Genomic DNA, 27,914 nt, shown 5'->3' on the forward strand with positions numbered 1-27,914 from the left:
GGCAAATTTTTATCACCCAAGATTTGTACACATCTTTACATAAGTTTACATGACTTTTTTTTGTGCTTTTTTCCCCCTCACTCGCAAAAAAAAAAAAAAAAAGGCAGAGCATGGCTTGGGTCAATAAACATGTCCTTTATATATGTCTCACATTTTCCATAAAAAACTCTGGAGTACATGCGGTTTCTTATCTCTGGCAATTTTATTGTGGTTAAAAGAGTCCTTACGCTGTAATGATCTGTTGAAAAGAATGATTTGATCACATCATGAGGAGTACACAAGTCGTGTGTTTGAGGCTTTCTGTGGTAAATATAGCCCATATAGGACTGGTGTGAGCAAAGTGGAAGTGTGTAGGTGTCTGTAATCCAGCCAAGGTGGACACGTTGTGTCAGACGTTTGTGGTTTAGTATCCGGTTTTGGGCGGCTCCACATAGGCTGGGTTGTATGGAGGCTGAGCAGCGTTAGGGTCAGGCTGGGGAGGAGGGTGAGCGTAGTCGGCCTGCACTTTTGAGAGGGGGTTGAGAGGGTCTGGAGGCTGAGTGGCATCATAGGCGGCTTGGCTGTCTGTTGAAGGATATCCTCCTGGAGACACAGAGAGAGAAAATAATAATAATTAAGTTAAAGGCTAAAGACTGCTGTACTCACCAAGATTAACGTATTATTGTGAAGCTGTGACTGGCATCCCAGATATTAATTATTGTATTTGTTAACAGCCACATTGTGTACTGAAATCACTGTGTAATCGATGTAAGCTAGTACATCTTCAGATGATCAGTCTTCAGATGAGTGGGTGTTTTAAATAAATATAAAAAAAACGAACAATTAGTTTTATTAATGTATTTTAGTCATTTTTTTCAAGCAATCGCAAGTCATTGCCTATTACCACCTACTATATTTATTAGCTGGCGGTGGGTGAAGCTTAAAAAGGGGGTTTTCCCTGAGCCATGTTAAGCCACTGCATCTTTTTTTCAAATTGCTGCAGTGCACATTAACATGTAACTACTTGCAAAGGCCATTCTAGCCTGCTGAAGTAAAGCTTCAGGCTGTATGCCTCGTCAGAAAAGATATAGAACCATGAAAAAAAGTAACTCCCTATTAAAAAAAAAAAAAAAAAAGCCTTTCTGGTTTGACTTAAACATTCCTCGTATATTATTTTCTCATTGTCTGTAAATAAAATAGTTCTTATTATTAAAACATTAAGTCTTGTAGTAAAAGAAGGTCACACTGTATCGGTTAAGGCAGACTGATTTGCTTGGTTGCACAGCTTTAACTTTTGCCTTAACTTGCCAACATGAAATGAAATATGAATTTATATTTAATATGATGTAAGCTAGTGACACAGCAAGGTGAGTTAACATACTACAAGTGTTTAGTCTATTTTACTACATACCTATTATAAAGAGACTGACGAGCATATTACACAATATATTTATACAGAGATTACACACTCACAATTAATAGTCAAGACTTAACTATTTCCCCTCTGGGGTTGTGTAGACTTGTTATATATTGGTACTTTTACACAAAACACAAGAATGAAATATGCCTGCGAAACTGTACAGTACAGTAGATATTAGGGTTGTAGCTATCGAATATTTTAGTAATCAAATATTTTACCAGAATTTTCAATCGAGTAATCGGATAAAATGTACTTTTGCTTAATTAAACAGCAATGTAAAATATATAAGAGAAATAGATTAATTGGTTTTCTTTTTAGAAAAATCTACTTTTATTTTTAAAAATCCATACAGCATTTTATCAAAAATAAACAATCATTACTCATAATACAAGGAAGGTAAAAAGTGATTTCAAATGACTTGTCCAACTTAACTTTCAGAACTAAAAGTTTCAAAATCTACAGCTCAGGCATAACAAAAGCCTTTACTGACAATTTTAGTAGGCACCCCACACCAGGTTAGGTCATCTAACATCACCAGTATTACCTTTTCTGGTCAGGATATCCCATTGTTAACATCTGTTATAAACCTTGGGGTTAAAATGGACTCTTGTTTTACGTATGAGGCTCATGTCAAACGTCTTATTTCCACCTCAGAAATATAGCAAAACTGCGTCCAGCACTCACGTTTGCTGATGCAAAACTAACTAAAAGGTAGTCCATGCGTTTGTCTCCTCCAGGCTGGACTTCTGCAACGCACTTCTCATTGGGACTACTGGAAAAACCCTTCAAAAGCTGCAGTATGTTCAGAACAGTGCTGCTAGGATCCTGATGAGAGGGCGTAAATACGACCATATTACGCCCATTCTTAAATCTCTTCACTGGCTCCCTGTTTCATTTAGAATTGATTACAAGGTTTCCCTTCTTACCCACCAGTGTATTTATGGGGATGCCCCTCCAACTTATTTCCTTACATACGTCCACATGCAGTCTCCGCTCTGCATCAGTACATCTTTTGAAAACTCCTAAGACTAAACTTCATACCATGGGAGATCGAGCTTTTTGCTCAGCTGCACCCAGACTGTGGAATGCTCTCCCTGAGTATCTGAGGACGCCACAGACTGTTGATGCTTAAATCTGGTCTTAAAATTTATCTTTTTATCAGAGCTTTCGGGTCGAATTAATTTCGTAGCACTTTGAGATTTGTTTCAAATATAAAGCGCATTATAAATAAAATGTATTTAATTTCTGTCATTTTCTCTTCTCTTGGCTCGCTGATATTTTTATTGCTCCCTTCCATTTTGCAGCCAGCAACAGAACGCTCTATTAAATCAATACACAGCGAACTGTTACCGTCTCCTTCCGCTTTGTGAGTGACATAAGCGCTTCTTCTTTGTCTGTGTTTACTGGCGGCTTGCATCCGAAAGCGCGCTGTCACGCCAAACAAATAATTGTGCAAAAACATAACAAAAGCTTTTTAAATTAATTAAAAAAAGCTTCGAGGAAGAAGATATTGCCTCGATCATTTTTGTAATCAAATTACTCGAGTTACTTGAGGAATCGTTTCAGCCCTAGTATACAGTATATTCACAGTGTTATGAATGATCTGTGGTTTGTTCGGTGGCATTTTAAAGTGCAGGTGATTTTACTAGCTGCATTGCTATATAAAGTTAATGTACGCTTTTTTTCCGTCTTCCCCACAGTAGACCTGAGGTGATGTCCACCGGCCCCCTCCCTCTCCATCTGGTACTTCTGAAGGGCAGACCTCCTCAGTCCCCTGCCACACTCACAAACTATAACAAGATTAATTAACTCACATAGTGACATGGGAAAAAATAGAGTGATAGAAAACTAATCATGGTTATCATCACTAAAATAATCATCATTTTTAACTTTGCCCTTGTTTCTCCACGCACTCAGTGATGCTCCGGTGAGACACTGACCGGACCAACAAAAAACGCAGACTCGGTTCTCTGATTTGGTAAGAACATTACAGGCAGGCTGAGGAAGAGGACAGCTTTTCTGTAATATTTCACTTCCATATGTTTGACGTTGCTTCTCAATAGGTTAAATGGGATTGTTACGGAACAGGGCCCGGTTTCTCGATAACGCACACTATTCGCGCGCTAAGAAGACTCTTAAGATATATCTTACGTTAAGTGATAACTTTTCTAAGTGTATTTCTCAAACTGTCTCTTAGGAGTCTTCTTAAGTCGCTGCCTCTTACGTCCGACGTTACAAGGCGCTGTCTACAGTGAAGGTCCTGAATTAGCCGACATCGATTGCTCAGGAATCGATTTTTGACTCCTTTTGCATGACAGCGTTAAAAAAGACGGCACTTTCCATGCAAACTAAACATTGGACTAAATTCTTTTAATAGCGTTTATTTCGACATGGGTTAACTTATCAATAGCATTGGATAATAGACAAATATATAAATGAAATCACCAAACTGTCGCTTATATTTTCATGTAACCTGTAGTGACAGTGAAACGAACCGGGTATACAATCATAGTTGATTGACAAACAGCTGACAACACTCTTCACCAGCTTCAGAAACAATGTGAAGTATGTCAGTGGTTGGGGTTGTATAGCGCACTTATAATGAATACGATGAGATGACAGAGTGGAGGTTAATACCCCTACAGTATCTCACCCACACGGTTTCGCGCGGTGGCTGTAAGTGCAGTTCATCATGATTCAGCGCGAGTTTTGGTGCTGTGATTACATTTCCATCTAACGCAAAAAAAAAAACATGTTTAACATGCGAAAGCTCGCGGACCTTGCAGATCTTCGCGGAACGTCGGGCGGGCACTAGAGGCGGCTCACGGTGCCTAATACCCCTATCTCACCTACAGTATGCGGCTTGACTCACGGTGAGATGCGATGTTAGGCACCGTAAGCTGCTGCGATTGCGTTCCTTTAACGTTCCGAGTTTAATTAAACATGTTTAATTTTTCACATGGAAAGATGGAAACGTAATCACAGCGCAAAAACTCGCTCTGAATCATGATGAACCCTACTTACGGCCACAGCACGAGACCGCGCAGGTGAGATAGGGGTACAACACAGCATCTCACAGCGAGTCAAATCGCATAGGTGATATAGTGGTATAAAGCATTATAATCACTCAGAAAAATGAAAAGATGCAGGGTTTGAAACTCCTATGTTTATTTTCTCATTTAACTAAATCAAATTTCATTATAAAATAAAATGTTTTAAAAGAAAAATCCATCCAGTCATGAATAATGGTTAATGATCAATGAAACATATTTCAAACAAAAAGCAGCAAGCAGCTGGACATCCGGACGTAGAACCTAAGTACGACGCGTTGGCCTGGCAAGCGCAGGTCTGAGCAGGTCAAGAAGCTCCATAATCTGTTGCTTTGGAAGGCGAAACCACGTGGCTCCGCGGACGGGTTTAGACCAACCTTACGAACGTGTGACTTAGCTAAGAGATACTTAGCGTAAGAACGTTTCGGGAAATGTGCCATAACATTAAGACAGAGGTTAAGGTACAACTTAAGAACTACTTAGCGATAAGAAGTTTTCGAGAAACCGGGCCCAGGTCTTTTAGTTTCCAACTAGGGAACGATTCCATATTTTACAGAATGACCCTCTGTGTGTGTGTGTGTGTGTGTGTGTGTGTGTGATGCGCGAAGTGCGCATGCTCTGTTCAAAAGTAGACTAATGATTATGAATGCATTGGGGAAAACAGCAAGAAAACTCACTCTGGCCATTTTAATAATTCATTGACAAGTTGATGTCTTTCGGTTTTGACTGTGATGAAGGTGACCATGTCATCACCCCCTTACTCTTTTTTTTCCCTCGGGGCCTGCCGTAGATAGGCTTGCGCACTTCGCGAGTGTTAGAGTTCAGTTTTGGTGAATGGTGCAGAATAAACAGTTAAAATGGATTTTGTGTGCTCTCGTTTTTATTGTTTTTTTTTTATATTATAAAGTATTTGAATGCTCGGTCACATTACCAAGAGTGTGGTAACATTAATTGTAAGATGGCGGGCAAGTTGTTCGTGATGTAGAACGTGGGCGGGCAAGTTGTCTATGACGTACAGTAGAGCGTAGGCGGACTTTATGCAAATATGTTACGGAGTGACGTGGATCCGTTACAGAGTAAAAATAGATTTGCTAACGACTCGTTTAGGCGAATATGAGCCGATTCTTTTTTTTAAATAGAGAAGAAATCCATTTATTGTGCACTGTCAGCGTCATAGATAGTGTAGATAGTTTATGTTCACATACAGCTACAAGACACTGCATAAAAGAAAATATTTAAAAAAGCATAATAGGACCTCTTTAACAGTTGAATTTTTTTAGATATAAAAAAATGAATGCCTTAATTAACTATTTTTTCAAACCGGTAGTTTGTAAGCAAACATATATATACATTGGCAGAAGATTGTGAGTAAAGCTACACATCATAGGTATGTTCTTAATCATTACAATATTCCTCTTGGATCATCCAGCTCGACTGTGGCAGTGTAATTATTTCTCACAGCACACAGTTTTAAATAGATATTTACTGGAGCATCGACAAGACAACCACACTTCAGTTTTAATGTATTTAAAACTTGAGGCAAACGAGGAAATGGAGACTAATTTTCAAATTTAGGAAACAATAATTTAATGACTTCTTTAATGAGCAAGCAATGCATGCTTCTTTCTTACCACAGAGAAAATAATAATTCCAGATTTTATACTGGAATTCACTAACCCTACTGTCACTGAGGTTTAATGACCTCATACATTTCCTTCGAAAAGAAAGGGAAAAGAAAAAAAAAATCAGTCTGTGCTAAAACGATTCTGTACTTTTAATCTGTATATAAACTTTATGCTCAGGACTTCTTAAAAAAAAGGATGCATGTAAAGATACTAGTAGCCATGGCCGGTTTCTAGGTATACCGTGGTTTGAAAATGTCCAAAACCACTCAACTTTCCATCGTACTGTTACTGCAGTATAAACTGTTTTTAGAACTTGTCAGAGACAGAAAGTGGAGGCATTTCTCAGGTCGTGTACAGTGGAGTGTAACACAACCACACCCACTTCCCCCATGGTTGGTGCCAAGCAAACAGTCGGCTGTTTATGATGGCCTGAAGGAAGTAATTCCCAAGCCATCGGCTGAATTTTTCAGGTACCGACATAACACAGACAGCCATGGCTCGGAGGGGAAAGGTCATCAAGTGACTGCCAGAGGAAGCAACACGTCGAAATATGCTTTCACATCTACGAAAGCACCACCATAAGGTCCTAAGGTCATGCTTAGGTCTTGAAATGACTGGTTTCAACATTAGTGTGACTATCGCTTTTGAAATACATACGAGCCTTTCTCTGAATACGCCGTTAGTAGACTAATGATTAGGAATGCGTCGGGGAAAACAGCAAGGAACTGACTGGCACCAAGAGTTCAAATGCTTGTAAAAACATTTTTTATTATTTAGACTAGCTAATTAAGTTCATTAGCTAATGATTTTATTTGTACAAAGAATGAACTGCTATATAGCTTCTGTTTCTATCGGTCTATCTACTCTGTGTTCCAGACTCTTTGGAGGAAGTTTTTGATGTTTATTTTATTTATTTATTTTTGTTTTTTGATGTTAACTGCACAAAGCAGTGCCTTCCCACCTGGGAGTCTCTCCAGCATACTGTTTATCAGATTGATGGACATGAGTCCACATCTGTTACATTTTTGGTGACAACAGTTTTTCAGCACACATTTAATTAATAATATTTTGTAAAATTTTGATACGGCATTATATTTCTCCTCTTTAATTTCCTACGTAGTCTAATCAGCGCTGTAGGATTACAAATTTATAAAATGTTAAATCTAGCTTCCAACGTAATAGTATATAAACTGAACAAGTTATGTACATTGGGTTTTACATTTTAAGGTAAAGTTGGTGACATTCTAAGAAGATCAAGTCTTGTACCCCAGGTGTCAGACATTTTGTCTTTATGTACTTCCTGACCACTGGGTAGGGTCCCAAAGTCATTGTGAATGCTAATCTCAAGGCCAGGCTATGCCTTTTGTCTCTATGAGAATGTAAAGGTTTGGGTGATACTGTCAGGCTGATTAGATTAGCACCTATGCATTTGAAAGCCACTGTTATGCTGATGAGATCAGGGCTGGGGAACTTCCGTTACCAGGCTGACTCCTGTACTAGACTATGCTTTGTTTAGATTGTCTCCACCTCTTTGTATCCCTCCCTCTTGTAAAGTATAAACTCTCCAGAGCTAAGTTTTTTCGGTCAGACTTGGATGACTACAGCGACGCTCGGCGAGTTCTCAATAAAGAGTAACTTCTGCTTGAATGATATCCCAACGTCTCCTGGTCTCTGAAAAAGTTCCCAACAGCGCTCAATCGCACGCATAAAGTTTGAGAGTGCGGAGGAATTCTGTTGTACTAAATAACATCTATGCAGTATAAGCAGGGCCTCTTTCTCCTTTTTACTTTAGGTTGTTGTTCTTTTAGTGTTACTGTATGTGCTTTGCAATATCCAACACATTCAAACGCAAGTAATACACCCTCCCCAGGTGTGAATCAGCTGTTCTCACCTATACACTCTGAGAAACTATAATGCACCCCTCCGCACTTTGCATGGTTTTAGGAAAGCGGAGGATCTTGGATCTTGCTTCAGGCCTCTTCTTAAATTTGTGTAAATTTAAAATCTTCTGGATCCTACATTCTAAAATTGACATTGTTAATTCAATTTAATTAAATTTTATTTATATAGCGCTTTTAACAATGGTCATTGTCTCAAAGCAGCTTCACAAAAAAAAAAAAAAAAAAAAAACTTAATCCCTAGAATTTTTTCTAGGGATTTTTTTAATCCCTAGAATGAGATTTTTTTTTAAATCATAACATGCATTGTATTGGTATGAAATCACTCTACACTGTTTTTAATAACTCTACAATGTTTTAATTTTAAATTTTATAAAAAAAAATATATAAATAAATAAATAAACCAAATTAACTTATTCTATTTGTATTTTCCATTGGTAAAATAGCATTAAAAATCACGAGTTGTGTATCGAGTGTATAAAAATAATAAAGGGCATGTTATGATAAGGGAACTTTCCATCTCTTCCATCCCAGTGATTAAAAACGGTAAAAATGTCAATTTTGGAATCCGCAGAAGCTCAGTGGTCCGAGCACACCGTAACGGTCTTTGTATGATAAAATGACTCGTGGCATGAATCTACATGAAGTGCTTCAGTTTCAAATAATCATTCAACGCTAAACACAAAAAGCAAAAGAACATGATAATAATAATCTAAAAAAATAATAATCATTGTGCTTTTTTTTTGCTTATGTCCAGCATTGAATAACTATTTAATTATTAATAATTAAAGCTGCTCACATCGTGCACACTTTCACTTTAAAAAAATGCAATGTTTAATCAGCAAGTATATGTCGCCCCTCTTTATGATAGATGAATATTCTGACTGAAACAAAGCTGCTCGTGTCGGCTCCTGTCGGGAGCATTTTGATCAAAGAGGAGATGAAAAGTGAAAGCGTGTACCAACAACACAGCACAATGCATGTGTGTGAATGGCTGAAATGTGCTTGTGAATAAGCCTTTAAGTGAATGTAAAATTTTTGCGTGAAAAAGCTGATCAAGTACGACAGAGAATTGTGTATAATTAGTTAGCCTAAAACAATATTGTTTCCAATGCTGAAGCAAACGAATTTATTTTTGTTTTACAACAGATCTTTCATGATGAATGTGTGTATATGTGCTTCATATTATTTTTATAATGATGAAATGAAATGCCCAAATTCGTGCTTAAAAAAGTTTCTTATATAGTTTTTGTAATGCCTTAACAGGGACAAAACAATGAAAGACAAGGCAATGCCTCGGTTTAAATGGCCTTGAAATTAATTAAATTTCCTGATAATAGGCTATCTGATAGTGTTAACTATGCGAATGTCCTGATTCATGAATATGCCAACATATTCTATTTAAAACGTACAAATGTGTCGCCATCATGAATGAAATATATATATATATATATATATATATATATATATATATATATATATATATATGCGCTTTGCTGCATACCTCGGTTGTAATGAGAGGTTATTTCAGTCAAAGTTGCTCTTCTATAAGCATGAATCAGTCGGCCCATTCTCCTCTGACCTCTAGCATCAACAAGGCATTCTCGCCCACAGGACTGCCGCATACTGGATGTTTTTCCCTTTTCACACTATTCTTTGTAAACTCTAGAAATGGTTGTGCGTGAAAATCCCAGTAACAGAGCAGATTTTAAAATACTCAAACCGGCCCACTGGCACCAACAACCATGCCACGTTTAAAATTCCTTAAATCACCTTTTTTTCCCATTCTGCCATTCAGTTTGGAGTTCAGGAGATTGTCTTGACCAGGACCACACCCCTAAATGCATTGAAGCAACTGCTATGTGATTGGTTAATTAGATAATTGCATTAATGAGAAGTTGAACAGGCGTTCCTAATAATCCTTTAGGTTGGTGTATAATTTGATCATATTAAGTGAATATTCACAAAGTGCTTTGGGCTTTTTAGAATAATAATAAGCATGTTTTTAGCTGTTTGTGTCCAGCATTGAATAATTATTTCATCCATTATTTGACCAGGGTTGAAAATTATAGCTGGAATGTGATTGTGGATTTATGACTGAAATTATTCAGTCATATGTGAATTTACAACTGACGTCGCCGTGCGGAAACACGCTGATCGTACTTTCACTTTACAACACTTTATAAAGGCTAATAAACCCTTGCTAATATACAACACGACAGCCGCTCAGTTACCGTCATCCCTCTTCTCACCTTTGATGTAAGTTATCAAACCGGTTTCGCGGATGGGGGAATTGGCAGATCTAAGGCGTTTAAAACGATTTAACAAGACCGAGCAGACGTCTCTGCCTAAAATGTATTTCGCCAGCTATAGAATGAATAGAAATAAAATATTTAATGGTACCAATCAAATCAGACTTTATAATTACTATGAGTGTAATTCACAAATTTACTGAATATATTATGTTTTTATGTGTATACAGCATGTGTTTGCATGTGAATATATTATATAAGTATGTGTTTGTGCGCACGTCTCATATGTGACATTCATATAAAATGCAATTCATGATAAGTGTATGTTGTTAAAGTATTTGTGGACATGTATGTAACAACGCCGCTCGCGTGAGGGGCAGAGCCGCGCATAAACTGTTCAGAACAGGCCGGGTCGTGAAACTGCGACACTCCGTGTGATCATTCAGTCGCACCAGTAAATGGTGTCAGGGCCAAAGACAAAGCGCGCTGGAGAAGACACAGGCAAAGCCCGAGCCTCTGTCTGTCTCAGACACCGACGAGAGAGTGAGGGAGAGCGACACACATCAGTTTAGCGTGCGCTCTCGGGTTAAAGTGCATTAAGGATGTCTTTAAACATAATGCACTAACTCTGTATTCATTTGAACACGGTAAAGGTGTTTTATTCGTCCTTTCTGTTTGTGCTTAGGTTTTACTGTTTTCCATATACATACAACGTTTCCAAATACAGTTTTATTAAATATAAAATATTTTTATGTTTTGCTGGAAAAATACATTTTAGGCAGAGACGTCTGCTCGGTCTTGTTAAATCGTTTTAAACCCCCCATTTCTGTGAACTCCCCCATCAGCTAAACCGGTTTGATAACTTCACACCTATCATGAACACTCAAAGTAATTATGAAGTCTGATTTGATTAGTACCATTAAACATTTTATTTCTTTTAATTCTATAGCTGGCGAAATACATTTTAGGCAAAGATGTCTGCTCGGTCTTGTTAAATCGTTTTAAACACCTCAATTCTGCCAATTCCCCCATCCGCGAAACCGGTTTGATAACTTTACACCTACATTAAAGGTGAGAAGAGGGATGACAGTAACTGAGCGCGCTGTCGCGTTGTATATACTGTACAACACACTAGGGATGCACCGAAATTTCGGCCGCCGAACATTTTCGGCCGAAATAGCATTATCGGTTTTGGCCGAAACGTAAGAAAGTGCCGAAAATAAAAGCCGAAATTGTCGCCACGCCTCTCCCATCCTCCCGTCTCGTTCGCGCTGTCATTACGCATCAAACACGGAGTATGTCGCCGGTTTGGAAGCACTTCAAAGTTTCAGATGAGGACAGCAAAGTTGCAATATGCAACATTTTTTTTATACAAACAAAAAGAAAATATTTTCAACATGTTTTTTAATGAAGCCATTTTCGGTTTCGGTATCGGTTTTCGGCCAAGTGCATCCAAAAATTTCGGTTTCGTTTTCGGCCCAGAATTTTCATTTCGGTGCATCCCTACAACACACGTTTATCAGCCTTTTGATAAAAAACGCTGCCTTTTGTAAAGTAAAAGTACGAGCCGCGTGTTTCCGCACGGCGACGTCAGTCATAAATCATCAATCACATTCCAGCTATAATTTTCAGCCCTGGTCAAATAATGTATGAAATAATTATTCAATGCTGGACACATACAACTAAAAACATGCTTATTATTATTCTAAAATGCCTGAAGCACTTTGCAAATATTTAATTAATATGATCAAATTATATATATATCCCTCTGGGGTCCGCGCACGCATATATGCGTTTTGTTTCCCCTGATGACGTCAGTTAAATTACACTTTCAGTTTTGATCGTACAGACAAGACCTATATATTAATTAAATCTGTAAAGTGTCTACTTTTTTTTGTATGCACACGATAAAAATTACGGAAGCGCATTGCATTTACAAAAGGAAAAAAATCTCAGGAATTATGTCATAATTATGACTTAATATCTCATAATTATGAGATCCTGATCTTATAATTATGACTTACTAACTCATAATTATGACTTAGTATCTCATAATTATGAGATAATTATCTCATAATTATTACTTACTATCTCATAATTATGAGATAAGGGGAGGCAGTTTGTGGAAGGGGGCATTTTAGCGCATGACATCGGAAACGAATGTTACTGCATCCTTTTGCTCGGAAACGAGAATCCAGAATTTTAAATAGGTTCCAGATAATTTTCTGAAATACCACAAAGCTAGCTTGGATGCATTTTAAATGCATGATTTTGTATCCGTGAAGCATTCCATATTGGTTTTGTTACGTGGGGCGGGTCTTCCGTTTGGAGATAGCGGGGGATTATTAATTAGGAATTTAAAAGAAAACTAAATTAAAACTGAAAACACAAAATAAACAGAGCTTCGCCGTCTACGCGAGAACGGACGGTGCTCGGAAATAAAAATAAACTTTAGATCCTCTGGGGGCGTTCGCCCTTACCGAGGATTTACAAGAGAGAGAGGAGTTCGTGTCTTTTTTTTTTTTACTTTCATACTGTACTTAACCTGACTGCGCGCGCTGGACTGATGCGTGCTGCTCCCTCTTTCTCTCACTCTCGTCGGCGTCTCAGACAGGCAGCCCTTAATACATACCCTATGAACCTATAGTCTACTTTATAAAACAATCATGTTGTTACTGTTTTAATTGGAAAACCTAACTGTCTATATAAATCATTGCACAGTGCATATGGCATTAACCACCATAGAGTTATGCACATAAATGATTAAAAATAGTGACAGACAACATTCAGTGCACTCGCTTTAACTGCATAGCAGTGTGATTTACAGAGATAGAAAATACTTTTTTTGTAATAAATGTATTTGTAAGGGTCCGCCACTAGAGGTCACTGTTTTTATTTTGTAGTTTTTGTTGGCCGATTCAGTTTCCCAGCAGACACCTCGGTCAGGTGATGCGAGTGCACACCTGAACCGAGGTAGCCATCAATCAATCTATAAATAGCTGTTTAGACTGGAAAACTGGGTCGAGCATTTTTGGTATCACCACTGTCACTTGTGTGGGCATTTAGTTTTAGTTTATTTCTGTTCTTTGTTTAGTTTATTTTGATTTTAGTTGTGTTGACTTGGGCTCTCTTATTGGCAATGTTTCTGTGTGTGTTTTGTGTGTCTGTGTTAGTGGAGCTGATTCAGTCCTGTCTTAAATGTAAGTAAGTACTGTGGTTGTTTTCCTCCTGTGTTTTTGTGTGTTTAGCTAGAGTCAGGTAAGTAGTTAGGTGTGTGTTTGGCTAGGAGCGTGTTTAGCTAAAATCTATGTTGAGTTACAGTAACTAGCATGCTTCTAGCGTCTCAGGACAGCTAGAGACACAGCCTCTGCCTGTCTATGTTTCCTACCTCCCTAGTTGCCCAGTGTGCCATCTGTCTATGTTTCTGTGCCCCCATTCCCTAGTGTGTGTTAAGCTATTGGGTAAGTGTAGCTTGGTGCATGTTGGGGCTAAAGACATGCTTAGCTAGGTGTATGTGTAGCTAACTGCCATGGTTAAGCACAGCCTAACCATGTTTAGCCAAAAGCCATGCCTAGCTGATTGCCATGTCTCTAGGGTCTCTACGTGTCTCCCTCTAGGGTCTCTACGTGTCTCCCTCTAGGGTCTCTACGTGTCTCCCTCTAGGGTCTCTACGTGTCTCCCTCTAGGGTCTCTACGTGTCTCCCTCTAGTGGTCAGTCTCAGCTCCACGCATAGTCTGTGTGTCCTGTTATGTTTGTCTCGCCCTGCCTGTGTCTCGCCACAGGGCGTGTTATGTGTCTCGCCCTGCCTGTGTCTCGCCACAGGGCGTGTTATGTGTCTCGCCCTGCCTGTGTCTCGCCACAGGGCGTGTTATGTGTCTCGCCCTGCCTGTGTCTCGCCACAGGGCGTGTTATGTGTCTCGCCCTGCCTGTGTCTCGCCACAGGGCGTGTTATGTGTCTCGCCCTGCCTGTGTCTCGCCCTGCCTGTGTCTCGCCCTGCCTGTGTCTCGCCCTGCCTGTGTCTCGCCCTGCCTGTGTCTCGCCCTGCCTGTGTCTCGCCCTGCCTGTGTCTCGCCACAGGGCGTGTTATGTGTCTCCCTCTGCCTGTGTCTCGCCACAGGGCGTGTTATGTGTCTCGCCCTGCCTGTGTCTCGCCACAGGGCGTGTTATGTGTCTCGCCCTGCCTGTGTCTCGCCCTGCCTGTGTCTCGCCCTGCCTGTGTCTCGCCCTGCCTGTGTCTCGCCCTGCCTGTGTCTCGCCCTGCCTGTGTCTCGCCCTGCCTGTGTCTCGCCCTGCCTGTGTCTCGCCCTGCCTGTGTCTCGCCACAGGGCGTGTTATGTGTCTCGCCCTGCCTGTGTCTCGCCACAGGGCGTGTGTTTGTTCCCCAGTCTGTCTTGCTAGAGAGCCCCTGTTAGCACAGAGTTAAGTATTGTTTGAGTTTATTTGTTCCTTTGTTTGTGTCTTTATTTATACTTAGTGTTTAACTATTATTAAAAGACTCTTTTTTTGATTGCCTCTATGCCTGCTCCTTCCGCCCACGGCGTTCAACACCTGCCACAACACCCCGTTCGTGACAGTATTGTATTAATGTCCCAAATCATGAAATGCATACAAATCGTGAAACCCTTAGAATAGGGTTTTTGTCACTTTGATTTAGAAAAAGTTACTTTTTTATTAATAGTAACAAAAAAAAGAATTATATTAAAAAGATGCTTTGTGTAATTATATAAAACAATGTTTGTCTATATTAATGAATTTGAATAAATAGCCTAGTAGCTATGAAATTTTAAGGGGTTAAATAGAGAACCTACTGTCTTATTTATGTAGCTAAAACACTAAATTAAACTAGATAACATGATTATCAAAGTTTTAATATTTATATTTAACTGTAGATGGAAGGTTTTTCAAGTCACATGAAAAAAAAAAAGTTCTATTCTTACCTGCTGCTCATTTGGAGACCTACTCCCATGTGACTTAAAAAACCTTCAATTGTCAAAGAATTAACAGATAAATGTTCGGCATTATTGGCACCTACACAGTTTATTCCATTGTCCATCCTCATAGGTGTGTTGTTTATATTGCTAATCAATGTAAGTTTAAAGTTATATTCTTTTTTCTGATTGTACCTGTACTTAGAAAAAAAGTTTATACGGTAAACAGAGTGTGTGATCAAGAAGACTTATTTGAGTACTGATTCTGAACAAGTCAAATATGTGTTAAATATCTACTGTATGGGGGCTGGGCCCCCCTTAACTGAAAATCTTAGAAACGCCCCTGGCTGGAGCTCTGCCTCAGTCTTTAAACAGCACACTTTGTCTTTCTGTTTCTCTTTCTTTTCTGTGGACATGCCCGTTCAGAATATTGCAGAATTTATGCGTGGTTCTGCCCCTCGTAAGACCCGCATCGTTACAGGTTTAGCTGCTCCTGAAGGAAGAGCGCCACCTCGAGAAGGACAGAATATGCTTTTCTTTCTGAACAGTCCTAAGCACTTTAGATACCCGTGCAGTGTTGACATACTAATGATAATATCATCCAAATAACCCAATGACATTAATATCTACCAGTATCAGAGTCTCATAATTATGACTTATTATCTTATAATTATGAGATAATAAGTCATAATTATGAGATCAGGATCTTATAATTAATTATAAGATATTAAGTCATAATTATGAGATCAGGATCTCATAATTATAAGATAGTAAGTCATAATTATGAGATATTAAGTCATAATTATGACATAAGTCCCGTGAATTTTTTTTCTTGTTTTGAATGCAATGAGCTTCCGTAAAAAATTGTTAGCAGAGCGCACACAAATAACACACGAAACACGTAGTACTTTTCCTTATCACCCAGTTCCTCTGACTGGCATACTTTTTAATTAAACAGGCATGTGCATTCATTCAGCCACTGATTAGGTCACATGACATACAATTTGCCATGTGACTGCCTGACCCACAGAGTAACAGAAACAAGAATGAAAAAACAAAAACAAATAAATACAAATGAGAGCATAATATTAACATAAATAAAACTTTGTGCATTAATAAAATAAAGAAAACAAACCGGGTGCGCTGTCTGTCACTTTGGTCTGCGTGAACTGCAGGGAGAAACACGTCATTAAAATTACATTTACCAATTCAACTCGAAAACAAATAATCTGTTTTTATGTAATCCGTATGAAAGTAAGGAGTGGTACAGATTCTCCTGTATCGGCTCATTACAGCTAATATGATCAAGCCTCCCCGTGCACGCGCTGTTCATAGGGAAATGAACCTTTCATGAACAGCGGGCACACAGGGAGGCTGGATCACATCAGCTGTAATGAAAAAAAAAACAGCATAAAAACAGATTATTTGTTTTTGAGTTGAATTGGTAAATGTAAAAGTACACAATTTAAGCTTTCTATAGATATGTATTCTCTGTGTGTCTCTGTGGAGTATTTACTGAGTTTCAGTTCATTTTAATGACGTGTTTTTCCCTGCAGTTCACGCAGACCAAAGGGACAGACAGCGCACCCTGTTTGTTTTCTTCATTTTATTAATGCGTAAAGTTTTATTTTTAACATGTGTGCATGCAAATAAAAGTAGACACTTTTGACAGATGCGATTAATATATAGATCTTGTCTGTACGATCAAAACTGAAAGCGTAATTTAAGTTCTTATTGGCGTCATCAGGGTTTTTTTGCACTGTTCTTACACTTTTATATTTTAACGTAATTTATGTGTATTTTGTGATAACAGGTATATTTTCTGTTATAGTGACTGCAGTAATGCAGCTAAAAAGTCAACTTTAATTGTTTAGGCCTAATAAACGGTTTAACTGAACTGGCAAATGAATCTCAAGTGTGTCAAATACATTCTCAAATAACCTAAACACTGAAAATATATACCTTATTTTGTCCTCAGATACTTTCTTGTAACTCTCCTCTCTCAGTCACATACCTGTCTGATGGCTTATTATGCAAATCAGTATGCAGGCCTTTTTCTTCTCAGGTGTGAATCACTGCATTAGTAATGATAGTTCACGCCTTCTCGCATAGAGCCTTTACACTCAAAAAGTGACTTAAAAAATGTTAATCACTATATTGTTTTGTGTGAGCAAGTAAACAAGATCATTTTCACATCATGTTGAAGCAAAAACACTAGTCCACCGGCTACTATCAGGAAATTAAATTAATTTCAAGACCATTTAAACCGAGGCATTGGCATGTCTTTTATTGTTTTGTCCCTGTACTGTATAAGAACTTTTAAAGCACGAATTTGGGCATCTCATTTCATCATTATGAAAATAATATAAAGCACATATACGCACATTCATCATGAAAGATCTATTGTAAAACAAAAGTAAATTCATGGTTGCTTTAGCATTGGAAACAATATTGTTTTAGGCTGTTTGGTCTGGCTTTTAGATAAAGTCTATATAAAGCACAACACATTTATTTAAATTCCCAAATGTTGCTTACGGTAAGTCGTGGCACGCCGCACGCCAAATTGCGGCATCTCGCACATTCTTAATGGCCACATCTGTAAGATGACAAGAAAAAACTACCTGCGTAGATTTTCTAATTACACATGATAAAATCTAAAGACTCACTGTGTTAACATTTACTTTGCTCAAATTCGGTCCTAATAAGATTTAATTTAATTTGAATTCTACATTTGTACTGTAATTTTAGTACTGTGATTATAATTCGTTAACTACAATGTTTTATTGTATCCGCTACTACGTGCAGCTCTAAAGGAGCTGCGGCTCATTTATCCTTGAGAGAATTAACTGATGCCCAAGGCGTCAGTCTATAGTTATATATCACCACAAACCCAAAATGCTGAAACATAAAACCAAAATACCGCTTGAGTACAATCTGTATATATCTTGTAATAATATTACACAATAGCACCTTTTTTTTTTCCTATAGATAAAGCAATTAACGAGGATTCATTCACATGCAGGGTTGGGCAGGTCTAGCATCATCATAAATAACAGCTCATCTTTTACCTTTATTCAGTTTCCAGATCAGTTGGTTAATTAACATGCTTTACATACAAAGGCAAAGCACCTACAATTTTCCATACTCTTGAATGAATGAATAAATAAATTCTAAATGGTTACCTAAAACACCATGCAGTTTGTCTATAAATTCAGTTTGGATTTGGAAGGAAATCTGTTCTTACCACTCTCCTGGTATGGTGGAGGCGGTCCCGGTGCATAAGGCTGGCCCTGATATGGGGCAGGGGTTCCATACCCGGGCTGGACAGGGTAACCAGGCTGTGCAGAAATTGGCTGGTAGGGCGGATTCTGAGCTGCAGGGTTTGGAGGCTGCTGCTGAGGGAACTGCGTTACTACTGTGGTTGTGGTCGTTGCCACCACGGCTGTAAAGGGAGGTCAAAAAGTTTAAAATTAATCTTCTCACCATCAATTTCCCAGTTATCTTCTCCGACAGTGTAAGAATCTATTTTCAGCAAAAGAAATGTGGTGTTGAAAATAGTTTAGATGTAGCTTTTTTGCAGTTTGACAAACCCGCAAATGAAGGTCTAGTAAAAGTAAAATAAATGAAGAACTAATACTGTAAAAAGACTAATCACACTGAATTATAGATGTTTTGTCAGTGGCCCAAGTCACCATACACGTTATCCTAAAGTAAAAAGACAACACATTACAGCTTTACTTAAGTAGAAACAAACAAAACTGATTTAACTTTCCGGAAACTTGGTATCACACACTGAGTGAGATCATTCACATTAAACTGTCGTGTTCACAAGAAGGAAACACCCTTTAAAGCATGCAGCCTGACATCCTGAAAATAATTTAGAATGAAATTAGAAAGAGTTCCACTTTTCAAAAACGATACTTCCGCATAACCTCTCAAGTACGTTGTCTAGACATTATATAATAGGTTTAATATATATTTTTTTAAATCTTACTGAGATTTAATAAAGCCAACAATTTATAAGACAAGGATAAAACAACTACTTTGCACACAAACACGTTAGACACACATCATCAAAGGTCCGCCCACTGTCATGTTCAGCAAACGGCCTCTTGTGGAAAACATGACCCTTTATTATGTGACCACTTCCTGCATAGCAAGTATGTAATCACTCCAGTAAGGCTTTCTTGGAAAACAAGAGTCAGAGTGACTGTGAAATCCCACAGATCCTTGAATACTTCTATCCTAGGCACATTCCCAACAAGTCCACTGAACCAAATCTGAACCAAAAGAACAAGACGACAGGGCCAACAGATACCACGAGCCTTGCATTTAGCAATATCCCGCCTGTGATGAGTAAAGCTGCAAGAAATTTAGTATGTAGACTAGCAGTTTTTAAAGGACTTGAAATGTTTTGTGCCACTGCAGCTAACATAATATAGAACTGAAGAAGCTATAGGGACCTTACGGGGTTAAGAGCCTTGCTGGGGTTTGGATCAGTAATCCACACCCTTTAACCTCTGAGTCACCACTAGGCTACAATTATCTACTAAGGATGATTAGGATCTGGAATCCACAAACTGGTAGGACTAGATCAATCAGTGGCACAAACTGAACACAATTATTGTTTTGTTGAGTTTTATTTTTGCAGCTGTACTGTGACATATTCAATTTTACACCACACACATGAGTCAAATGAATAAATATGTGAAACTCGGTATTCATATTAAACAAAAGCAATTTCATAAAAAAAATAAAAATAATAATACCCTATCTGTAAGAACAAAACTGATGGCACTCTATAAAATGAAGAAGTGTCTATGGTTGCCGAGGCACGGCAGTGGCTGAGTTGCATTACAAGCGCGGTCTAAATCTAAGTGAATTGTGTGTCATAAATGAAGCATAGATAATCTATTAAAATATTCAAACTTATGCTGACAGATCACACTTTGTTCTAAACCAGAGCTGTGAATGTACCTGGACTGTCTAGACATTTGGACAGTGTGATTTTCATTTCAATTCCATAGCACTAATGATTATTGTGTGATTTGCCTCTAGCAACTATATTTCTTAGAGGATTTAATATATTAAATGCTACTAAAAGTACTACTTATGCATTGAAATGCTGCACAACTTGTTCTGTAGAATTTTTTAAATGTCATGTCGCATACAAGGCAAGAACTATTTTTCCTGCCAATATGCTGCACCACACTCCAGTCCAGTAGGTGAAGGTATTTCATGAACTGTGCATAAAATTTAAGATAGAAAAAAAAAAACAATACTCCAACAAACACGGAAGACTAAAACGATTTTTTGCATTTTCTGTAGAAATTGTGTTTTTATTTATTCCACAATTTTAGGGTATTTAACATTTAACTGACTCATCAACTAAAACGGTAACAGATATCGAAAGATATCAAATAACTGATTAAATTATACAGCCCTAGTCTAAACAGTAAATTTAGCTAAAACTGAAGCAGTGATTTATCCTATTTTTATTAAACTTTTTTCTTAAAAAGTATGGTATTGTGTGAACTATATTTTAACGGCTTTGGAAGTAAGAGTTTTGTATTGTTACATTCCTGTGCATCACGTCTGAGACGTTGTGTAATCCTCAAAAACCACCAACAAATATGTATTATCTAACACAACCACTCTGCAGAGAAGAAATTTAAGGACCGTGACTCTTTGATCAAACCAGAGCTATATAATGCTACAGATCCTGATATAGTTAAACAAACATAGTCAAAAATACGGTGGCCCTGAAGTGCAAAACAAATTAACAAAACTGAAAACAAAATAACAAAACCCAAAACAAAATAACAAATTCAAAACCAAATTAACAAAACGGAAAACAAAATAACTAATATCTGACTGGCCGAGAAGTGCAATACAAATTAACAAAACGGAAAACAAATTAACAAATTCAAAACCAAATAACAAAACCCCAAACTATTTTTAGGGAGGTTTGTTGTTTTGTTTTGTTATTTTGTTTTCGGATTTGTTAATTTGGTTTTGAATTTGTAAATTTGTTTTCCGGAAAAGGCCGGTATAATTTGCGAATGAAATGCTTACCGCTGATTGAACGAGACATCTGTCACTCAAGATATACAGGAAGTACTGTAGTAGCGGTAGATTTGTATGTGTATGAATGTGCAAACATTATTGTGGTTTCAAATTTGGCGTTCTTACGGTGGCCCTAAAGTCAGTTTTGTTAAATTTTTTGCACTTTACGGCCATCATAGTTTAAAGTGAAGCAGAACACACAAGAAACAAAGATAAAGAAACAAGTTCCTACTTCCTGTATATCTTGAGTGACGGATGTCTCGTCCAATCAGCGGTAAGCGTTTCATTCGCAAACTATACCTACCTTTTCCGGTTTGTATAGGACTGGCCGAGAAGTGCAATACAAATTAACAAAACGGAAAACAAATTAACAAATTCAAAACCAAATTAACAAATCCGAAAACAAAATAACAAAAACAAAACAACAAACCTCCCTAAAAAATTTTTTTGGGGTTTTGTTATTTGGTTTTGAATTTGTTAATTTGTTTTCCGTTTTGTTAATTTGTATTGCACTTCTCGGCCAGTCAGATATTAGTTATTTTGTTTTCAGTTTTGTTAATTTGGTTTTGAATTTGTTATTTTGTTTTGGGATTTGTTATTTTGTTTTCAGTTTTGTTAATTTGTTTTGCACTTCAGGGCCACCGTACAAAAACAACCACTTTCACAGGAATGGCCATTTGACTGCAACTGCAAACTTCCATTCATGTTTATTCATACTAATGTTACTTGTTTCAAATATATACCCCTCAAAGAAATCTTATAAATACTGTAGACATTTTTCTTTAGTTATTCATTGATCTCAAATGCTTGATTCACCATGTTGAAAATTATTTGTCAGGACCGCCAGTCAGATTGCAACCATTAAGATGCTAATGTTTGTTGTCAGAAAAGTGTACAACAAATAAAGAGACAATTTGTAAGTCATAAGCAGACAGATACTATTATAATTAAACAGTTTTTTTTTCTTACTTACGTTTGGGTTTTCTGCACATTTTGTACAAGCAGCAGCAGGGGCAAACACAGCAAACTATAATTAGTGTGATGGTGCTGATCAGAATCACTACACCGACAGCAATAGGTGCAGCAAAATTGATATAGATGGTATTCCGATAACTGAAATGGAATGATAAAATCCATTAAAAACAAGTATTCAACTCTGATATAATTTAATCCTCTGTAAACTACAATGAACTGATTCAACAACAAATCATGTTCAAATAATCAGAAATTATAAAAGGTATACTATAGGCCAGTGAGCAAAAAGACAATTTGCCATAAAAAAATCAAAGACATAAAAAAATTATGTCATGAGGTAATACTGGGCCTGCTTTTCAACTAATCCAGTTCAGAGCAACATGAACCACAAACTGCATTCATTAGCAGAAGCAATTATTACAGAGAACAAAAATGTTATGCTAAGAAATGCCAAGGAAATTAATCAATTTAAATTACTGTACATTCATGGTGAATTTATATTAAGGATATGAGAGTCTATTTGCATGTCTATCAGCTTGCATTCGGACTTATCAAATGAAGGATTGTCTGTTATTTTACTTTCAAATGCAAGAAGTATAGGCTGAATTTTTATTTATTTGATTTTTATTGGCTGAATTTTTTTTCACAAGGCACCGATATGTGTAAGGCAGTGGTTCTCAAATGTTTTCTGTCATTCCCCACTTAAGGGGGTGGGCGAATTTTCAAGCCCCACTTGTCAACCAAAACGGCCAAGTGTACTATTTATTGAAAAATCAATTTCTAAACCAGTAAGATCAAATAACACCAAGTTCAAAACAGATAAAATACATGTGCAATTGTTATAACAGGCTTACTTCGTCACTTATCTAGAGCTTTCTTTCAAAGAAGTCGAGTGGCTTATTAACGTGACTGGGGTGTGTTGTCGATAAGTGTCTTCCTACTTTGTCTCATGCTGTCTGCTGCCAGCCAGGTTTAAGACACAAAACACACACGGGTCTCTCCTCTGCCCCCACCATCCCCACCATGAATCCAAGAGCAACATAGGCTGCTTCATGTTTTCCTTTCAGCTGGATTTTTAGTTGATTAAGCTGATAGTGCTGAATCACCTGCTTTTTTGTGGTCCATGTAACAAATGTATCCATTGATGTTATTATGCTCACTACATACAGTACGCCTCTGACCAGGTGGTATTATGGTCTAAAATGCCCCCCTGCCACAGATTGCCCACCCCACACACATAATCTCTTTCAAATAATATATTGTAACATAAATTCATAGGTTTATGGTTTACAAATGACAAATTATAACAAATGAATTTAATTATAAAGTAAGCAATATAAAAAAAAAATTGTATAGGAGAAAAAATATATAAATTATATATTTTTTTCATATACAACATGTATATTTTTATATTGCAAATTTTATAATAAAAATCGTTTCCTGTAATTTTTCACCACAAACAATATTTTTTTAGTGTAATTTGTGATAAATAATTTGTTATTTGTACATTGACAAACCCCTGCAAAATAAATGTGCCATACAATAATCATTTTGGGGGATTTGTCTCGATGGCTGTCACGTGTCTAGGGTTAATTATAATAGTAATAATATATTTGATAATAATAAACCTTTGAATGCTTGTCCTAATATAATATTTGATAGAGATTATGTAGGGGGGGCATTCCATGGCAGGGGGCCTTTTAGCGCATAACACCTGTTTGTGACGGCAGTAAAGTTAGTTTGATATTCGCATCTCCGAATTCAATATCTGCGTAAATAAACCCGCAAATAAGATACCTACATACATATATTTCCTCTCTACATTGTCTTTAAGCTACATCCGCCTTAAATTATACATGTTTAAAAGCATAAACACCATTATTTTCTACAGCGCAACGAATGATTCAGGGATCATCGCAAAATGCCGCAAAGCAACAAAAAGCGTAGAACGATATTGATCTTCCCTTCTGTTCAGCGCCTGAAGGATCAAAAAACGCAACTTTGTTACCACACTGGAAACTAGAAATGCCAGACTAGTACTGCCTGATAAAATATTAATTTTTAACAAAAATAGAGAAACATCAGCATACACATTGAAATAAATGAAATTACATATATAATACCGAATGTTTCCTTATATATTGTTTCTCTGGAATTTACATGCCGACGTTAAACCGTTATTGTTGCACTATGGTTCCACTTTTTCCTCTGATGTTATTTTAATTTACTTGTATTAATGATCCATTTCTTTGTGTGTCATTATTTAGTTTCGAGTGTCCGATAAAGAAAATAAAGATTAAATAAATCAATAAAGAAAAGCATGAATTAGAATGGGTATTTTTCTATTATTTTCCACTAATTCCCTCCCGTTCATTGCGCCCCACCTGTCATGTCTGTATTCCCCACTAATGGGGCGCGCCCCACACTTTAAGAACCACTGGTGTAAGGCAACTCAAAGATCGATTCTAAATAAAATTGCATCAAAGTGAGAAATTTGTGGTAATCAGGTGTTTCACCTCATGTAGCCTTGATGCAGCTTAATTATGACGGCTTATGACTGCAATCGCTCTGATGAACTAATTTTTTTAATGCACCTCAGTTGCTTTCCACCAAAACACTCCAACAACAACAACAGGATGCTGCCATCCTCTGGAAATTCCTAAGATTATCCTAAAAGCCTTATCCTTAATCCTCTATAGTTCATTTTTTCCATTTTTTTTTCCTGAATGATGCATTGTCAGTGGGGTCCCAAGTTAATACACAGACTGTTTTAAAATGACCTCTAATGACCAGGCAAAGACCTGAATGATAACTTACATTCTTTATCAAGGTGTGGAGTTGAGAAAACCTAAAGAAATTCCTTAGTCTAGGTGTATGTACATTTTGGAAAACAGTTTTTGGATACCTTGTATTTGTTAAAATACTGTACAAGCAAATATCACTCACACATGCCCTAATTAAAATAAAATAATAAAATAATAATAATAATAATAAAAAAAACAAATAAATTATTGTATTTGAGTAAAAGTCCAATTAATACCAGATGTGGTAAACATACAGTACAGCATTCACTACACTGCCATGTAATTCAGCTGTTATATAAATGTTACAATTTCTCTTTGGGATTAATAAAGAATTGTACTCTCTCTCTCTCTATCCAACATAGACTTCCTGTTCCCTGTATGCTTCAAATCTGTGTGTTCCCACCCACAAAACTATTTTTTTTGGTGCTGCTGGTCCTCCAATGAGGAGCAGGACAAGGAAGTTGCATGAACAGTCAAAAAAAGAACCTCCTTCTTTTAATGTAATATTTCCATTCATCAAATTTAATGCTGTCAAATTTGTTTGTTTATAAAAACCTAGTATAATGGTACTGTATACCATGACTGTGAATATCTCATAAGATTATCAGTTTAAACACACCCAAACCAGCCGAAACAATTACGCCACATTTTAGATCAACTAACATTATTTTATTTCTGCATTTAAATCGATGTGAAACCTAACTGAAGCTAGTGGCCTGCATCTGCAAGGTTTTGACAGATAGGCTAACTGCAAGGACAAACAGGTGTGCCTTATAAAGTGTTCGGTTAATGTATACAAACAAATGGTTTCCTGTAAATATAACAAGGAAAGATCCAGCTCACATTTAGCACATCTGTCTAGTACAGTGTAGACTTTTTTGTGGTGAATTGTGCTTGTCATTTACACGAGTAAAGAAAATAAAACAATGGATTAAACGCAAACAATGGATTGATTTTGCAAGCCCACTTATAACAGGCCTACAGGAAGCTGTGTACAGACACTTGTGTAGTCTGGGGGCTGTACATCAGCAAGGTGGGAAAAGAAAGCTGACTGATTCAATTCTGTACCACCTAATAAAGCTAAAACAAGCATTAAATTATTTATATTAAAGTTTATTTAATATTTATATGTCATTAATGTTTATCTGAAAAAGCTTTTATTCATGTTATCATCTAAATAAAAGTAAGGACTGGAGAAAAAATATATACACACACATTATATATATATATATATATATATATATATATATATATATATATATATGTGTGTGTGTGTGTGTGTGTGTGTGTGTTTTAACAGTGGATGGTGCAATAAAAATGTGAACTGTTATTTTACTCTTTGCAGGTGTCGTCATCAAATTTTAAAAAAGAAGATGGGCAGCAGGACCGATTTTTACAGGTACCACAGCAGTACATAGTCCCGCAGTACTGGGGTCGTTGATAATTCCCAAATGAATCGTAGTAGCCATCGCAGTCACCAGCTGAAAAAACAAAAAGCAATAAGAATTAAATATTTAAGCAATAATACAAATAATACATACAAAATAAACTGGTTAAACTTCTAGTGTAATGATCAGGTGAAGAAGGATTGTGATCTAGGAACCAGCAGAAGAGACATCTCCTTTCTCCTTAGAATTTTTTTTTAGATATTTCAGTTAGGAAGCTGGGGTCAGAGTGCAAGGCAGGCCGAGAATCAGGAGCAGGTAGCGTTAAGGGCTTAACAGCAGTAACCTGGCATGAACCCTATACCTTCTGATCAGTATATTATATACACGCACACAGTACAGTATGTATATACACAGTACATATACTGTGATGTATATCGTGGAAACAGGAATTGATCAATTCGATATTATCTTGATACCTAGGTTATTTTTATTGAGATTCTGTATGCATCACGATTTTATAAGCATCCCAATTTTATATGCATTTTGTTTCAGATTTTGTGAAACAAAACTAATAATTATATGAGGAATAAATCTGAAAAGCTTACAATGTGTGAATAGTTTAGAGCACGCCGCCTGTAGGATTATACAGGAACGGCACATTTTTACCACCTCAAACGCGTAATTACATCTCTGTGATTAAATATGTAACATAAAAAGCTTTAACAAACATATTAACATACTAATGAAGAAATAAAACAAATCACTCCAACGTTAGATGAGTGTTTTTATAAGCTAATATCATATTTACATTATAACACATTAATACATTAATAAAAAAAAACATTTCCACACATACAGTATAATTTGTACTTGTGGACATTTCTACAGGACCTGAGAAAATCCGGGTTTACACTTAGTGTTTAACTGAAGTTAAAATAGTGTTACAGGACGAAGTTTTATGTCTGGAGAAAACAACTAATCAGTCTTCGGTAATATATTAAGTATTACGTTTTATACCCTTTATACGGGTCATGTGGTGTAAAACAATTATGGCTGACAAACGGAGTGAAACATATGCATGTAAGTTTCTTTTAGCTGATGGAATAATAATAGAAAAACGTGTCCAGAAAGGTAAAGGCTAACAACGGGCTCAAGCCATTTGCTGTTTTTTTGTGAAGCTCGCGCGCACACACACACACGCTACAAATACATAATTAAATACACAAACAGCGCATGAGCTTCACCGTATCAAACGAACAGGTTAGAACTTGGTGAAACCACAACACCCAGACTTCTGTCGCAGATAAAAAAAAAACAAAAAAACACTTGCTATTTATGAAAAAAAAAATTAGTCAAACAAACAAACAAAAAACGTCCAAAACAGAATTATAGCTAAATAAATAAAATCTGCACTCACTGACATGTTCCACTTACCCATTGCGGTTAATATCAAACTAGCAGTAAAGGCCAACACAGCTGCGATGGATGAGGCCATGCTGAATATCTCCTGCTCTCTTCTGTCTGAGC

The 27,914-nt window shown here is 37.0% G+C and overlaps 1 protein-coding gene across 1 annotated transcript; it reads right to left on the reverse strand.

Moving 5' to 3' along the window:
* Nucleotides 1–71: 71 nt before the first annotated feature.
* Nucleotides 72–27,914, reverse strand: LOC128511449 (protein shisa-5-like). The gene is made up of 5 exons (XM_053484327.1): nt 27,822–27,914; nt 26,336–26,480; nt 22,194–22,333; nt 18,399–18,596; nt 72–582 (listed from the first exon to the last, which is right to left on the reverse strand). Exons 1-5 carry the CDS (start codon nt 27,880–27,882, stop codon nt 404–406), a joined length of 723 nt encoding a protein of 240 aa, XP_053340302.1. The 5' UTR covers nt 27,883–27,914; the 3' UTR covers nt 72–403.

Source organism: Clarias gariepinus, chromosome 23, assembly GCF_024256425.1.
Source record: "Clarias gariepinus isolate MV-2021 ecotype Netherlands chromosome 23, CGAR_prim_01v2, whole genome shotgun sequence".
In the NCBI taxonomy this organism is placed as follows: domain Eukaryota; kingdom Metazoa; phylum Chordata; class Actinopteri; order Siluriformes; family Clariidae; genus Clarias; species Clarias gariepinus.